This window comes from Macaca thibetana, chromosome X (genome assembly GCF_024542745.1).
Source record: "Macaca thibetana thibetana isolate TM-01 chromosome X, ASM2454274v1, whole genome shotgun sequence".
Lineage (NCBI taxonomy): Eukaryota > Metazoa > Chordata > Mammalia > Primates > Cercopithecidae > Macaca > Macaca thibetana.
In genome coordinates, this window is record NC_065598.1 from 104,304,461 (window position 1) to 104,322,754 (window position 18,294).

An 18,294-nucleotide genomic window follows, 5' to 3' on the forward strand; every position below is an offset into this window, starting at 1 on the left:
TGTGCTAGTATGGAATAGCATGATTTATGAATCATTTTTTCTTTAATATTTCTTTAATATTTTGAGCCACTTGTCGGCTCATTGGGCTGATGTTTGGAGCAATTTGCTATTATGCCTACCTTGGGTGGTAAAAGATAGTATAGAGCTCATTATCTTTTAAGTTTTGTTCATATTCTTTTTCTCTAAGTTCATCATTACCTTAGACATACTGCTATTGAATTTCATGTGGTGGCTTTGGCCTGCTCAGGCATCCTTGAGCCATTATTTATCAGTTTGTTACTGTTAGCTTAATATTTCACTACTTGGAAGAACTAAATAACATGCAAATTTGAAGGTCTTACTGTATAATTCCTTTTCTAGATAATTAAAATGTTAATAGTTGCTCAATGGATCTAAAGCTTCAGTTATGCACAATGAGTAAGTTTTACAGATCTGTTATACAATATGGTGCCTACAGTTAACAGTACAGTATTGTTCACCTTAAAATATGTTAAGAGGATAGATTTCATGTTAAGTGCTCTTACCACAACCCCCCCCCACACACAAGAACATGAAGAAATTTTTGGAGGTGATGGATATGTGTAGTACTTTGATTGTACTGATGGTATCATGGGTATATGCATATATCCAGACTCATAAGTGTGTATGCATTATGTGCGGTTTTATATATAGATTAACAAAGTTTTTTAAAAAGTATCTCTGCATGCACTTTTAAATTTCCCTCTGTTAATATTCTGGGTCTAAAATAGAACCTATTTATGGTTTTATTCATGGTCCTTAATCTCCAATTACAGATAATGTTGTAAAAACATTAACAATTATATGGGGACCATGACTTCCAAGTGATGGACTACTGTTGTAATATTCTTCTCGCCATAAAGCAAGATATGATATTTACTCTTTCTCCTCAAATATTTTCCATTTGTTGTCTTTTTTTTCCCCCAGTGGCAATGCTTCTTTAGTTTTACAATGGAGTGTAAGAACAAAAGTGTTTAGCTTTCTTACCAATAGATGTCTTCTATTTTGTAAAGTTTATTCTGAATTTTAGGTTATAGTATGGAATGGAGGAGAAGATGCTGTTACTAAGACATAGTAGAGATTGGCTATGATCCAAATACCATTAAATTACAATTTGAATCTTAACAACAAAGAAGATATCAAATTGACTCCTTTTTCTACGTGATACAACACAGTGACCTTGAAAGCAGTTTCAGGCTTGTCTTTCAGTGTTACTGTAGTCATTAGATAGTTTCACAATGGTAAATGTGACTTATTAGGTATGAGATATTTCATTTTCAGAATTATATCAAAGCTTGACATTAGAACAGATGTAGATATTTGTAGCTGTGTGTCCGAGTCATTCAAATAGCTTCTATCTAGAAGTGCAAGTAGATTTGAATTTTCCTTTCCCAGAGTGATTTGCAAGATTTGTGTCCAGTTTATAGATTTTCTGAGCACTGTCTTCTTTATCTCTTCTTGCTTACCTTTTTTGAAACTCATTGTTTTCCCTGCATGTATGTGAATAATAAAAGGCTAGATAAAACTTAAGCTAGCGAATGTCAGTGTTTTTTTCAGAAGCCCTAATAAAATATTTACTTTATTTTTAAAAGGTACTTGGTTTGAAGGAGTAGGACCATAAGAGTGATTACAGAAACGGTATTTGGGGGCAACTGCTGGCTGAACTTAGAGATTGGGCTTAGAGTAGTCACCCCTTACCATGGGGGATACATTCCAAGACTCCCCATTGGATGCCTGAACCTGTGGATAATACCTAACCTTTTATGTACTGTGTGTTTTTTTTCCATCTGGTAACAGACAGCTACTAAGTGACTCATAAACAGGTAGTGTTTATGGTGTGGATATGCTGGGCAAAGGAGTAGTTTAGGTTTCAAGAGGGATGGAATAGGACAACATGAGATTTTATCATGCTACTCAAAATGACATGCAATTCAAAACTTATAAGTTATTTATTTCTGGAATTTTCAATATTTTCACAACACAGGTAACCGAAACCATGGATTGCAAAACCATTCATAAGGAAGAATTTCTGTACTTTTAGAATTTATTGTACTTTAGTATCATAAATAATCCAGAGTTTGCCTTCTGCCTTTCAGATTTACCACTAGCAGAATATTGGAATTTTTTTCTTGTTTTTTTATTTTGGTACATATATTTAATGTGTTCACGAATAACAAAAAGAATCATGATAGTTTATTCAAAGGTTTCCCATGTAAACATCTAAGATGGGACCAATTCAATCCAAAATTTAATTGTATACCTATTATGTGCCTCAAAATGAACTAGATATTTGATTTACAAGGTTCAGAAAAAATATATATATTCCCAGCCCAAGATTCTTAATTTTTTAAAATAATAGGATGTAAGGAAAAAAAGACTTTAGTTTAAAAAGCTATTACCATAATGCAGAAACATGAGTCACAAATAGATCTGACTCACCTGCAAGTGTATGTACTAAGTGAGGAAGGAAGCATTCAGTAGGTGATGTTGAACACTAGCACTTTATTGTAAAGATCATGATCTTCATGAGCAAAGCAGTAAGCCCTGCAGTAGAGATTTAGTGTTAAGGTATGTGTTGCCATTGTTATTGGGAAAAACTTGTTTTAATTGTGAAAGTGGGTATGAATTCTTCTAAGGCTCTATTGGACAAAAATGTAATGCAAATATTCATTGAGCAAAAATAGTTATACATATGTGAATTATCTCTTACCCAAAATAAACTTTCAGTGTAATTAAGGAGTTAAGACTTGCATATATGAAGCCATTGTAGACATGACAGAGTTAGAACCTACCCTAACCTCTTGGGGTAAACTCTCTTTGTCCAGGAATGCTTCATGGAAGAAATGGGATTTTTCTTTTCTTGTTAAGAGGAAGGGTCTCACTCTGTCATCCAGGCTGGCCTGCAGTGGCATGATCACGGCTCAATATAGCCTTGACCTCCTAGGCTCAAGCCATCCTCCTACCTCAGCCTCCTGAGTAGCTGGGACTACAGGCATGCACCACTGCACCCAGCTGATCTTTTAATTTTTTATAGAGACAGAGTCTCCCTTTGTTACCCAGGCTGGTCTTAAACTCCTGGGCTCAATCCTCCAGCCTTAGCTCCCCAAAGTGCTAGAGCCACAACACTCAGCCAGAAGTGGGATTTTAGATGTCCACTGAAGAATTGATAGACTTCCTTATGTTACAGTGAAAATCACCTTTTTCAGTAGAACCTACTATAGCTTTTGGTTGACATGTGTACTGGAAGCAATGAATTGCATTATGGCACAGTAGGAATGGTAAACACAGGTTCTGAAGTCAGACTGTTTGACTCCAAATTCGGATTTCACCACTTACTAGCTCCATCACTATAACATGGGGATAATAACAGTATCGTTCTAATAGGGTTGTTAAGGATTAATGAGAATTAATTAGCATAATACATCTACATACTATGTGAATAGTATGAACTATGTAGTCTGATTGACTACATAGCTGATTGTAGTCTGGTTCGAATCCCAGTTAAAAACCTTAGGCACTTGGCTTCTCAAGATTCAGTTTTCTCATTTATAAATGGAGATAATGAAGACTAACTCACAGGATTGTTGTGATGATTAAATGAAGCAATTTACATCAAGTACTTACTGGAGTGCCTGACATATAATAAAAGCTCTATAAATAATGTTATGTTCTTATACAATCTAAGCCATGTAGAGACTTCAATATTATCTTTTTATTCATGTTTTCAGGGTGAACCTGGTCTGCCTGGATACCCAGGGAACCCTGGTATCAAAGGTTCTGTGGGAGATCCTGGTTTGCCTGGATTACCAGGAACCCCTGGAGCAAAAGGACAACCAGGCCTTCCTGGATTCCCAGGTAAAATTTCTTCTCTTAAATGCTTCCTTCTTTCCTTCCTTATCTACTCCAACCAGTATCACAGAGCAGCTTCTTATTTGGCAGACTTATATTTTATTTCCCAATCGAATACTGACTAGCAACATAATCTCAAACTATCTCTTTACCTTTTCTTTGCCCAAATTTGTTTCTATATAAAATGAGGATGATTATTACTGACTCAGCAGGACAACATCCTGTGGACAGAGAGACTGTTTGGTGGAGCATTCTTCAATCTTTGACTGCTAGTCACAAATCACTTAAGAAGCCTTGCTATTTTTGTAGGTGATAATGTATACTTCCAAGCCTCCGCCTGCAGCTGATTCTCTTAGAAAGGTATGCCCAGGCACACAGCTGGTAGCAGTTGGTAGAACAATCATACAGTTCCTTCAAATGACAAGGATTGAGTCATTCAAGTAAGAGATAAGCACTATAGTCAATTATGTAGCCTGAACTAGATTATTATAGTACCTACTTGTTTAGGGTTGAATGTATTTTTCGTTTGTTTTTTGAATTACACAGTGGCATGGATGAATGAATCTTTCCTTTTTATTGAAGTGAAGCGTACATATAGTAAAGTACACTTAAGACTATAGATGAGTTTTTACCTAAGTATATATATCTTTGAATTTACCATACGTATCAAGATATAAAATAGTCTCTTCATCCCATGAAGTTTACCCATGCCCCTACGCCCCCCAACCCTGAGGTAACTACTACTATGACTTCTATTACCATCAGTTAGTTTTGCATGTTATTGAAATTCATATAAATGAAATCATACAGTGATCCTTGTGTCTGGCTTTTTTCAGTCATCATTATATGTAAAAGATTCATTTATTTTGTTGCATGTGTCAGTAGTTTTTTCTTTATAATTGCTGTGCAATATTACATTGAAAAATGTACCACAGTCAATTACACATTCTCCTGTTGATGGACTTTTGAGTTGTTTCCAGTTTGGGACTATTATTTTTAAAAATACTATTAACATTCTTTTACATGTCTTTTGGTAAACATATGTATTGATTTCTCTTAGACAAAAACTTAGTAGTAGAAATACTGAATCACAGGGTAGGTGTACATTGAACTTTAGTAGATGCTGCCAAACAGTTTTCCAAAGTGGTTTTGTAAATTAGTTTCAACAGCAATGTATGAAGTGTCCAGTTCTCCAATTGCCCATGTCCTCACCATCACTGGGTAGTGTCGGTCTTAATTTTATCTGTTTTGATGAGTATGTGGAAGCATCTTACTGAGATTTGAATTTACGTATTCCTAATGAATAATAGTATTAATCACCTTTTTATTATACTATTGGCCATTTGGATAGCATCTTTTTGAAGTTTCTTCTCAAGTACTTTTGTTCATTTTTTATTGAATTGTCTCTCCTTTTTCAAATAGATTCAGAGCAGTTCTTTATATATTCAAGATATGAGTCTTTTGTCAGATACATATATTGCAAATCTGTTCTCTGTGTCTCAGATTTGCCTTTCCTAATGCTGTTGTGTAATGAACAAAAGCTGTTAATTTTAATAAAATCCAGTGTGTCAATCTTTCCTTTCACGGATAGTGATTTTTTTTATCCAATACAATAAATATTTGTCCACTTGAGGTTATAGAAATAATCTCCTAATTTTTATAACATGTTTAATGTTTAAACTTTTATATTTGGCTTATGATCTATCTCAAATAAAAATATTTTTACCTTGTGAGGTAGGGATCAAGGTTCATTTTTTTTCCAACACAGTTATCCAATTGCTCTCTACTATTTTTTTTTAAGAACCTAAACACATCCAATAAATTACAGTCACTCTTTTGTTAGAAAGCCAAATGCTATATCTATACTCTGTGTTCTGTTCCAATGGTTTATTTTCTATTGCTGCTTTAACACAACACTGAATTACTGTAAATTTATATTAAGCCTTAAAAAATGGTCGGTAAGTGCTAGAACTTTGTTTCAGTTTTTTAAAGCTTGTCTTGGCTATTCTAATTTTTTTTGCAGGGGAAATCAGTTTATCAATTTCCATTTAAAGTATCTGTAGGGATTTTTAAGTTTGCAATAACTCTCTAGGTAAGGTAGAGGAGAATTGATATTTTGACAGTATTCAACCTTCCAATAAAATGAACATGTTATCTCTCCATTTATGTAGGTATTGAGTTTAATTTAACAATATACTGCACTTTTTGTTTTGTAAATCTTGAACATATTTTATTAAATTTATCTCTGGAAATCTGATGCCTTCTGGTGACATTTAAATCGTATTGCTTTTCCCAGTTCATCATTATCTTTTTTCTAAACTCAGAGGGCAAATAATTGCTATTTTTCCATTAAACGTAGTGTTAGTGCCAGGGTTTTGGTACATATATTTTATTAAATTAAGGAAATCCCTTTCTATTCCTACTATAATGAGAATTTTTATAAAGAATGGATGTAAGTTTTATCAAATTCTTTTTCTCAATGTACAGAGATGATAAGTGTTTTTTCTCCTTTGCTCTTGATATAGTGAATTACACTGATTGATATTTTATGTAAAAACAACCCTGTATTCTTGGGATAAACTCCAAGGTGGTCATACTGTATACATTATCTTTAAGTATTATTGGACTGGATTTGCTATTTTTAAAAAAATTATATACAGCCGTGAGAGATATTGGCCTATGATTTTCTTTTCTCATAGTGTCCTTGTCAGTGTTTAAGTATAGGGATTTGCTGGCCTCATGACCTGGGAAGTATTCCCTCTTTCTCGATTTTTTCTTTAAATGTTTCATAGAATTCACCAGTTAAGGAATCTGGATCTGTAGTTTTCTTTGTAGAAACCTTTTTAAATTACAGATTAGAAGTTTTTGTTATGTTACTATTCGGATGATTTATTTTTATGTCAGTTTAAATAAATTGTGTTTTTCAAGGAAATCGACCATTTCATCTAAATTGTCAAATTCATTGGTAGAAAGTTGTTGATAGTATCCTTGTTTTGTCCCTTTAATTTCTGCAGAATGTGTACTGAAGTCTGCATTTCAACAATGTTTTGATATAAGTAATTTTAAATTTATTTCTTTATTTTGATCAAGCCACCTAGGCATTCATTAACCTTTATTAATTGTTAAAAATTAACTTTTGTAAGTGATTTTCTCTACCGTTTGTTTTTTATTCCACTGATTTCTGCTTATATCTGTATTATTTCCTATCTTCTACCTTCTATGGATTTAATCTTGCTGTTCTTTTCCTAGCTTCTTTACCTGGAAGCTTAAATCATACATTTTTCAGCTTTGTGTCTTCTAATAGATGCATTTAAAAACTTAAATTTCCATCTAAGGAGTGCTTAAACCAAATCCCACAAATTTTGTTCTTTTGCGTTTTTCCTTTAATCATTCAGTTGAAGATATTTTCTAATTTTCCTGTTGATTTCTGTTTTTCTCCATAGATTATTTAGAATTGTGTTGCTCAACTTACAAATATTTGGGGGCTTCCCAGATATATTTCTATTATTAATTTTTAATTTGGTTCTATTGTGGCCAGAATACATATTTTGTGTGATTTAACTATTAATACTTATTGAGACTTATCATATGGCCAAATTTAGGGTTTATCTGGGTGAATTTTCCTTGTACCCTTGAAAATAATTTGTATTCTGCAATTGGTGTATTGCATTATAAATGTCCATTAGGTCAAGTTCGTTGGTAGGGTTATTAAAATCTTGTGTATTCTTACCAACTTCTTGCCTAATTGTTTTATCAATTACTGAGAGATAGGTGTTAAATTTTCCAATATGATTGTAGAATTTTCTATTTCTCTTTTTTTCTCTGTCAATTTTTTGCTGTATGTATTTTGAGATTTTTTTTTTAGGTATATATAAATTTAGGAAACTTATGTTTTCTTGAAGAGTTGACCTTTTTATCATTATGTAAAGACCCTCTTTATATTCATAATACTCTTTTTTTTGGATTTTTCTTTGTCTGATACCAGTATAGATACATCAGATTCTTGATGCTTAGTGGTAGTACAGTATAACTTTTTCTATATAATTTTTATTTTTACGTGTCTGTATATTTAAAATATGTTTCTTAGGGATAAAATACATTCATATCGTGCTTCTTTTCCAGTCCAACAATCTTTCCCATTTATTCTGAGTGTTTAGTCGATTTATATTTAATGTATGTTGTTATGTTTGAATTTTAGTCTGCCACATTGCTGTTTGTTTTATGCTCCTCCTTTGTCCCTGGTTTCCTGTTCTGTTTGGGTTCATCAGATATGCTATGGTATTCCATTCTATCTCCTCTATTGGCTTTTACCTCTACTGGCTTTTAAGCTCTCCCTGTTTCTACTATTTTTAAATGATTGCTCCAAAGATTTTAGTGTGCATTCATAATTTACCACATTCTGAATTAAATTAATGTTATGTGACTTCACATATAATGTAAGATTCTTACAACAGTATAATTTTATTTACATATAATGTTCTTTTGTGTGATTGTGTTCATATATTTTATATGATTATCATATAGGTAATAAATTTTACAATTGATTGCTATTACTATTGCTTTAAACAGCCTTTTCTAAAGAATTTAATATGAGAAACAAACCCAATTTTCATATTTACCAACATATTTACATTTCTACTGTTCTACCCTCCCATGCAGCAGACTTCTATTTGGTATCGTTCCCTAAAGCCTGACGTTCTTCCACTGTCATTTATTGTAAAATGATTTTGCTGGTGACAAATTCTCTCACCTTTAATTTATCTGCAAATATGTTTGTTTTAGTTTCATTTTAAATACATTTTTCACTGGATATAGAAACCCATTTTTGATATTTGTTGCCTTCAGCACTTTAAATGTTTCTTCCACTACCTTTTGGTCTCCATTTTTCCTGATAATAACTCATCAATTATTTTTAATGTTTTGCTCCTTTATATTATGTCTGGCTTTTCTCTGGATATATTTGAGATTTTCTCTCTGTAGTTGGTTTTCGATAGTTTATTTTTGTTGTGGTTAGTTATGGTTGTATTTATTTTGCCCTCTATTGATATTCCTGAATCTGTAGGGTTGTTATTTTTTAATAACTTTGGAAAATCTCAGCTGTCGTTTCCTCATATATAGTCATGTGTCACATAACAACATTTTGGTCAACAACAAACTACGTATATGGTGGTGGTCCCATATGATTGTCATGGAACTGAAAATTTCCTATCACCTAGTGATGTCATAGCCATAGTAACATTGTATCACATTTATAATGTATTTTTACTGTACCGTTTCTAGGTTTAGATATACAAATACTTACCATTGTGTTATAATTGCCTACAGGATGCAGTACAGTTACATGCTATATAGCTTTGTAGCCCGGGAGCAATAGGCTCTACTATACGACCTAGATGTATAGTAGGTCATACCATCTAAGTTTGTGTAAATATACTTTATACGTTCACACGATGACAAAATCGCCCAACAACTCATTTCTTAAAACATACTCCAGTTAAGTGACACATAACTGTATTTCTTCAGTCATATTTTCTCCTCTTCTTTTGGAATGCATATTAGATCACTTGATACTGTATCACAGGTCACTGAGGGTCTAACTATATTTTCCATTTTTATTCTCTCTGAGGTTTAATTTGGATGGTTTTTATTCATTACCTTCAAATTTACTGATTTTTCATGTGTTCAATAGTCTGTTAATCGCCACAGAATTTTTAATTTCCATTTGGTTCTTTTAAGAGTTATCATATTTTTCCAGAAATTCCCTATTTTTTACTCATTATATACATTTTTGCCTATAGATTATTTAACATATTTATTATAGCTGTTTTAAAGATCTTTTCAGCTTAGTCCAAATTTTCAGATATCCATGTGTCTATTTCTATTGGTAGTTTTGTTTTTCTTGAATAAGTACCACATATTCAAGCTTCCTCCAATCTGCTAATTTTTATTGTATACTGAATGATGTGGATAGTATAGTATAAAGATTCTGGATTCTATTAAATTTCTTGAAGAATACTGAATATTGTTCTACCTGGCAGTTCAATTCCTGGTATCAACTTGATCCTGCAGTGATGGAGTTTTAGATTCTGTTATAGCAAGGCTACTTCCAATGCCCTTTGTCTTACATGTATCCCTTGGAATTGGCATATGGGCTTTATTCATAATGTGTGGTTTTTCTGGGGTAATTTCCTTTAAAAAAATTTCATTTAGTATTTCTTATAGTGAAGTCTGTTGGCAACAAATTGTCTTAGCTGTCATTCATTAGAAAACATTTCCATTGTGCTTGCATTTGTTATTGAGTTACATAGTAGACAGAATTCTACGATCTCCACCCCAAGATTTCTGGCCCCTGGTTATTTAGTCAAAAACCAATCTCCTTAAGCTGATAAACAACTTCAGCAAAGTCTTGGGATACAAAATCAATGTGCAAAAATCACAAGCATTCCTATACACCAATAATAGAGAGCCAAATTATGAGTGAACTCCCATTCACAATTGCTACAAAGAGAATAAAATACCTAGGAATACAACTTACAAGGGATGTGAAGGACCTCTTCAAAGGGAACTACAAACTACTCCTCAAGGAGATAAGAGAGGACACAAACAAATGGAAAAACATTCCATGCTCATGGGTAGAAAGAATCAATATCGTGAAAATGGCCATACTGCCCAAAGTAATTTATAGATTCAATGCTATTCCCATCAAGCTACCACCGACTTTCTTCACAGAATTAGAGAAAACTAGTTTAAATTTCATATGGAACCAATAAAGAGCCTGCATAGCCAAGACAATCCTAAGCAAAAAGAACAAAGCTGGAAGCATCACGCTACCTGACTTCAAACTATACTACAAGGCTTTTATCACCTAGTGATGCCATAGACATAGTAATATTGCTAAGGAGAGAATCCAGCTCAGCTGTGTCCAGAATATTACCTACAGAAATGGTGAGATAATAAATGGGTATTGTTTTAAGTCATTAACTTTGGGTTAATTTGTTACATAGCAAGAGAAAACTAATGCACTACCCTTTTGGTCATTATTTAAGTTTTTACTTCCCTCCTCAATATGCTCGTTAGTATTTATTTTAGGGTCTTTGAATAGTTCCTTTTTGTATTCTGTCAAGTTTTTAATTATAATCAGTGAGGAAAAAAAGGCTGTAGTGGGCTTATTCTATCTTAGCTTGCCTCAGAAGTGTTTAGGGATAAATTTAAGAAAATATTTTCTTGGTATATTCACTGAAAACTATAAAACCTGCTATGATAAACTTTTAAATACCAAAATAAATGAAGAGATAGATCATACTTATGGAATGGAAGATCAAAATTGTTAGGAAGCCATTATCCTTAGTAAACTAATTCAGGAACAGAAAACCAAACACTGCATGTTCTCACTGATATGTGGGAGCTGAATAATGAGAACACATGGACACAGGAAGGGGAACAAAACACAGTGTGGCCTGTGGAGCAGGGTGTGTGGGTCAGTGGGAGGGAGAACATCAGGAAAAATAGCTAAGGCATGCTGGGCTTAATTCTTAGGTGATGGTTTGATACGTACAGCAAACCACCATGACACGTTTACCTGTGTAACAAACCTGCACATCCTGCACGTGTACCCCAGAACTTAAAACAACAAAAAAAGATACCACTTGCCTCTAAAGTCATTCGTGGATTCAAAGTGATTCCAGTTAATAACCCAACAACCTTTATTTGGTAACAGTTGACAAATGGTTTCTAAAATGTGTATGGAAATGAAAGGGACATAGAATATGCAAAACAATATTAAAAACAAGGCTGGGCTCGGTGGCTCACGCCTGTAATCCCAGCACTTTGTGAGGCTGAGTCGGACAGATCATGAGGTCAGAAGTTCAAGACTGGCTGGCCAATATGGTGAAACTCTGTCTCTACTAAAAATACAGAAATTAGCTGGGCATGGTGGCATGCGCCTGTAATCCCAGCTACTTGGGAAGCTGAGGCAAGAGAATTGCTTGAACCCGGGGGTTGCAGTGAGCCGAGATCGCGCCACTGTAATCCAGCCTGGGCGACAGAGCGAGACTCTATCACAAAAATGAAACAAAACAAAAAAAGAATGTGTGGTACTTGATAAGGATTGAGAAATAGATCAATGAAACAGAATATGGAGGATAAAAAAGACTAATATACAGTAAATCGACTTTTGATAAAGGTATCAAATAAACTTTTTAGAGAAAGCAAATTCTTTTCAACAAATGGCCTTGAAACATCTAGATATTCATATGGGGAAAAAGTGAAACTTAATTCATACATTACATGAACAGAAAAAAATTGTTTTTAATTGGATCTTAGCCTGAACATAAAAGCTAAAACCATAAAGCTTTTAGAGGAAAACTTAGATAGATATTTCCATGACTTGGCATAAGCAGATTTTCTTAGGATACGAAAAGCAGTACCTGTAAAAGAAAAAAATTGATAGATTAGATTTAAATTTTTAAACTCTTTTTATCAGAAGACACCGCTAGGAAAATGAATAGGAAAGCCAAAGACAAGGAGAAAATATCTGCAAAACATACCTGACAAATTACTGATATCTAGGATATGTAAAAAACTTCAATAACTCAATAATAACAAGACCTATTATCCAATTTTGAAAAATTGAGAAAACTTTGAACAGATATTTCACAAAAGAAGATATACAAGTGGCCAGTAATCACATGAAAAGGTGATCGGTGTCATTAGCCATCAGAGAAATGCAAATTAAAACCACAATGAGGTAGCTCTACGTACCTACCAGAATGTCTATTATTACAGCAACTGATATCATCACAAAGATTGTGCAAGGATCTGGAACAACTGGAATTTCCACACATTGTTCTGAGTGTGAAATGGTTTGGCAGTTTTTAAATAAAGCACAACATATAGCTACTCTTTGATCCAGCAATTCCACTTCTTGTTATACACCTAAGATAAATTGAGGCAGTGGTCTACAAAAAGACCTGTGCAGAAATACTCATAGCAGCTTTATTTATAATAGATAAAAGCTGGAAATAAAACAGGTTTTTATAAATAGAAAAATGGATATTGTAATAACTAAAACCTGTCAGTAAACCAAAAGACCAGCAAGAGGAATAGATTTTTTAAATTATGGTATGTTCATATAATGGAGTCCTACAAATTCTACCAGTATAATATGGTGGTAGTTATTTTTATGTTTATAAATATATAATAATGCCAACTTCAGGACAAATGAATTAAAAACATAAAATTATTATTAAAAATAGCCAGCAAACACCAGCATCTTTTGGGTTTCTTTTTGTTCTGCACTGTTTCTGTGCTAGCACTATAAATTGTAAGTTTGAATTGTAGCTTTTAAAGCAATGCAGTTTTTCTTTCATTTTTAAATTGAGCTCTTTATTCTAGGAACCCCAGGCCCTCCTGGACCAAAAGGTATTAGTGGCCCTCCTGGGAACCCTGGCCTTCCAGGAGAAACTGGTCCTGTAGGTAAGCATGAAAAATAAGAGTTTGCTGTTTTATAAAAAACTAATGCATATCATATTCAGTTTGGGAAAGTCAAATCCTGTTTAGCTGTGAACATTTTCAACACAAGGAAATATGGTGTTCATTCACTTAACACTGCGTACAGAATGAATAACTTTTAATAAAAAGTAGTTAAAATTGGCTGGGCACGGTGGCTCACGCCTGTAATCCCAACATTTTGGGAGGCCGAGGTGGGAGGATCACTTGGGGTCAGGAGTTCGAGACTAGCTTGGTCAACATGGTGATATCCCATCTCTATTAAAAATACAAAATATTAGCCTGCTATGTTGTGGTTGGGGGGGACCTCCTGTAATCCCAGCTACTCGGGAGGTTGAGGCACGAGAAGTGCTTGAACCCAAGGGGTGGAGGTTGCAGTGAGCCAAGATCACGCCATTGCACTCCAGCCAGGGTGACAAAGCAAGACCCTCAAAAAAAGGACTTAAAATTATCATTATGTGACCTTATTTTCTAGGCCCACTTTTTCCAGGGAGAGTTAATTCAAGTGTCCTAGAATAGAAGCTTTGATTTTTTTAGAATGGCAGGCTGTAGTAAGTTTGTTTATTGATTTCTAAAGTAAATAACTTCTCTTGGCCCCATATGAGGCCTATAATTCACCCCACCACCCTTTGCACCTTACTCTCTTAGATATTCTGAAACCGTATTAAAATGAATAACTGAAAGGTTTTAGATGCTGAGTGACTATTCCTTATTTTCATTATCCTCCTTCATATTTTTATAACATTTTGTGATCCAAAGGAGTGTCTCAAAAGCACCCTGTTTCTTTTGGATAAAGAAGGGAGCATATGGAAATAAAAGGGAGTTGGAAATTGGAAAACTGGGTGTAACCTGCTGTACTCAATTTTTTAGGTGGTGGAGGTCGTCCTGGGCAACCAGGGCCTCCAGGCGAAAAAGGCAAACCTGGTCAAGATGGTATTCCTGGACCAGCTGGACAGAAGGGTGAACCAGGTGCTGTATTTTTTCATTTTTCCTGTCTTTCTAATTTTCTCCGTGTTGAATTTAACTTGCCTTTTTATTACCCACAGTGAAATTGTATCTTCTTTCTTACTAAGCTACTACACACTTTCCCCTTTTCCTAGTTACCATCTTCCTCTTCATCCTGAGAATATTAGCTCATGTATCTTGATCAAGTTGCCTCCTTCCTATGAAAAACTCCATATCTTTTCTTGTCTAATTTTTCATATCAAAAAGAAGTTACCTAGCTTTTGCAAATTTCTCTATGGTTTACTATGCAATCTATATTTTATCTATATTTTTTTTCTTGTAAGCATATAGATATATTTAACATTCATCACAAATAGAATATATGTTTAGATAGTTTTCTCATGTTAGAATTATAGTTCTGTGTTGGAAATAAATGTTCTGCATGTTTCATATAATATACATTGCTGCACTTAATGAAAACCTCAATGATCTAAAAATAATTTGGCCTTGTTTCAATTTTTATTATCCACTTGAGATTTTTGTTTTGTTTTGTTTTGTACTCTGACAGGTCAACCAGGCTTTGGAAACCCAGGACCCCCTGGACTTCCAGGACTTTCTGGTAAACCTTAATAAAACATGCTGTATCAATCTATAAGAAAATGAGAATATTTCCAAATACATCTATTTTTCCATCTCCACCATTTACTATCATAAAATGCATGTAAGAACCCAGAAAACTCAAAGCTAGTGTTAACATTAAAACGTTTATTATTTAGCAACTTAGTTTAAGGAGTTGTGTTAAATAAAAATGTATCCTTAAGGAAATTTACATGTGGATATCTCTTCATTAAATTCATAAATAAATGCTGAGGAAATGATAAAGAAAGAAGGCAAAATTGCAGGAAGATAAGAAAAGTCTGTAGAAATATACGTTAATAATAAAAATATTTCTTGAAATTTCAGTCTTAATATATGTTTTGCATATTTGCTCCCTCTTTTGTGCTTACTCTTACTGTAAGCACCAAATAGTAGGAGGACTGAATGTACATACAGATATGTATGTTTATGTTCTGAAATGCCACTGGCCATTTTATGGAGACTTTTCTCAAACCATACACATCTCTCCTAGAAAGTCAGATAGATATCCTTCCCATGATACCAACATGGCAATTATTACTTTAATGTGCCACTGTTATATTGCTCTTAAAAGTGTCAGAGGTGGAGAAAAAATGTTGAGAACAATTTTGCTAGATGGTGATTATAAATATTGGGTAGAATGGTCTTCGGGGACACATAACAACCATTGAAGAGCCTATCTTTCATTAGTCTCAAAATTAGACTCAAAATATTTGTTTTAGAAATTTCCTCCAGCCATCTTGAAACTATTTTTGAAGATACTTTATACTTTTTTCCCTCATAGCTATTGGTGATGTGATCATTGCTCTGTCTTAACACAAAAGATGTCTTTTAGGATGAAAGCTATTATTTCTATATTTGTATATATACTCTAATAAATACTTCTGCTAACAAATACATATATTTAATAGGAAGGATGGTTTTCTGGGTAGATTTGGGATTTGGTAGGAGATGGAAATGACTCTTGTGAATTCCATTAATTGCCTTAATATGTGTGAATAGCTAACCTTATAGGCAAGCCTGTAACTCAGTATTATTTAATGTATCTTCTAATAATACTTTACTTTTATAGGCCAAAAGGGTGATGGAGGATTACCTGGAATTCCAGGAAATCCTGGCCTTCCAGGTCCAAAGGGCGAACCAGGCTTTCATGGTTTCCCTGGTGTGCAGGGTCCCCCAGGCCCTCCTGGTTCTCCGGGTCCAGCTCTGGAAGGACCTAAAGGCAACCCCGGGCCCCAAGGTCCTCCTGGGAGACCAGGTATGTCCATGAGTGGTAGGGGAATGGTCTATTTATTAGTCCATGTATTTCATTTTGCTGGCAGGTTATTCAGTCTTCAAGACTTTAGAATTTTTCCAGTGCATTGTAGGATGTTAAAAAAAAGACTAAAATTTGTAATATAATAACTTCTTACAAGTAAATAGCTTGGTTCATAGCTAACTCCATCTATTTCCATGGTTCTAATAATTTGCTTTAGTAATGCATTTTATCATTTATATAGAGGAAGTAAAACAACTTGGAGGAATAAAGGAAATGGTGGCTTTATTAGTCTTGTTACTAAAAGGTAAAACTATACTGTTAACCTGTCAGCAAAATGCCATCTGCATTTTTAAATGTGAGCTTCTCAGCATGTCATCACAGAAATCATTTTAGTGATCACCCAATAGATGCTTGTGGTCCATACCAAAAGTATTGCTATGGTTCTGTCATATGATCAGCAAATCTCACCAGGCACAATTAAAAAAAATTATCTTCCGTAGGAACTAGGCAATCAAATTTATCTCCAACATCACAGCATGATCAAATTGACTAGTGATCTCTTCATACCAACCTCATGTCTGTACCTCATTTGTCTTGTGTTCACTGCTCAGTTTTGCATCCAACGTTCACCTTTTCATTTTGTATCTGTGCTGTGTCATTTCATTTTACTAATTTTGGAAATGCTCGTTTTCATCCTTTATTAATGTCGCTGAGCCTAGTCACTGGTGATAGGTTATGAACAGATTTTGAGGCCTGATATTCAAATTTTATATTTCTGGTCACTGAAAACTTGGAAGTAAATGTCCTTTTATTCTTTGAAAATCTCTGACATTATATAAGTGCATTTCAAAATGAAAATTTTATTTATATTACAGTAAAATGTAAAGTGATTGGAGTTCATTTTAATAAGATGTTCAAAACACATAAATTAAATGGGATAACATACTGTGTTCAGAGGATCATTTTCAAAACCAAATTTTATCTGATCTGATATAATCTGATGGAAAGTATTATTTAAGGTTTTATGTTTGTATACTATTGAAGAAAACCAGTGAAAATCTCCTCAGCCATGTTAACTCTCTTGCATGTAATGTAAAGAACTGAAGCAAGTATCTTGCTTGGTTTTGCATGCAGTAATTAAAATAAACCAAACTATTACCTTTTTTATATTTTAATCTTCACTGTGGTTATTCATTTTTACTAGTAATGAATGAGTAATGAGCTCACTGTTGAACATTACTTTGAAATTTGTTGGTATGAAGCCATTAGTCACAAAGATGCCTTACAAATTACATTTTTAAAGAAATAATAACAAAAGTAGTTAGAAGAATGCATACCTGATGAGTGTTTGTGACTTCTCAATTTAATTATAAATTAAAACTGAGTTGTAAACCCCATTGCTCTTAGAATTGATTGTTCTTAGTCTGAGCTCAAAGTAATGATTATGATAGCAATGACTTTTGGCCTTTAAAAATATGCCACAGTGTGCTGTTTTCATTTCAGTTTTGTCAGTAAGTGGTGATAATTTGGTTTATATACAGATGCATGGATATGAACTTTCAGAGTATTCTTTTATTGAAATACATTTTAACTTGAAAGTATTTAGTGTAATGCTTTTTAGTTTCTTGATATTTCTAACAGTTTTGATATTTTTCCTTTTTGTTAATGATGACATTGGGCCTTGGTGAACTTTGATCCCTATCCAGGTCCTACAGGTTAGCTCCTTAACTCCAAAGTAGTAACTGCATGAAGTTTGAAACTTTATATATATATATATATATATATATATATATATATATATATATGCACACCTGTACCTAATGTTTTCAAGTGTTTGAATGTATTTTAAGAGCATATGTGCCAATTCAATTTTTACATAGTGGCTTATCTCTTTAAGTTTTCAGGAACTTGTAGAACCTAGTGTTTCTGTCTATTGGAAAGACCCAAAATTACCTAACTAGGAAAACTAATTTAACATTTAAAAATTCATATATTTGTGTCATTTTCAGTTGAAAATCTGTAGTACCCAAAACAGCCTTATATATTTTACCTTTCTTTGGAGTCTGTTTCTTATGTTTAAT

At 33.5% G+C, this 18,294-nt stretch overlaps 1 protein-coding gene across 6 annotated transcripts in view; it reads left to right on the forward strand.

Annotated features, from left to right (window-relative positions):
- The window catches only part of COL4A5 (collagen type IV alpha 5 chain), a 269,789-nt gene that overhangs the window by 216,679 nt on the left and 34,816 nt on the right, over positions 1-18,294 (forward strand). For 5 of the 6 annotated variants that reach the window (XR_007722723.1, XM_050777164.1, XM_050777166.1 and 2 more), the window contains 5 exons: positions 3,747-3,873; positions 13,261-13,341; positions 14,245-14,343; positions 14,888-14,938; positions 16,028-16,213. Coding sequence is in view for 5 of the 6 variants with exons in the window: in XM_050777164.1 (XP_050633121.1) it covers positions 3,747-3,873; positions 13,261-13,341; positions 14,245-14,343; positions 14,888-14,938; positions 16,028-16,213 (544 nt within the window). In the remaining variant the exon portion in view is untranslated. Of the gene's footprint in view, positions 1-3,746; positions 3,874-13,260; positions 13,342-14,244; positions 14,344-14,887; positions 14,939-16,027; positions 16,214-17,919; positions 17,943-18,294 lie in introns of those variants that run through there. The other variant, XM_050777168.1, reaches the window with a different exon arrangement.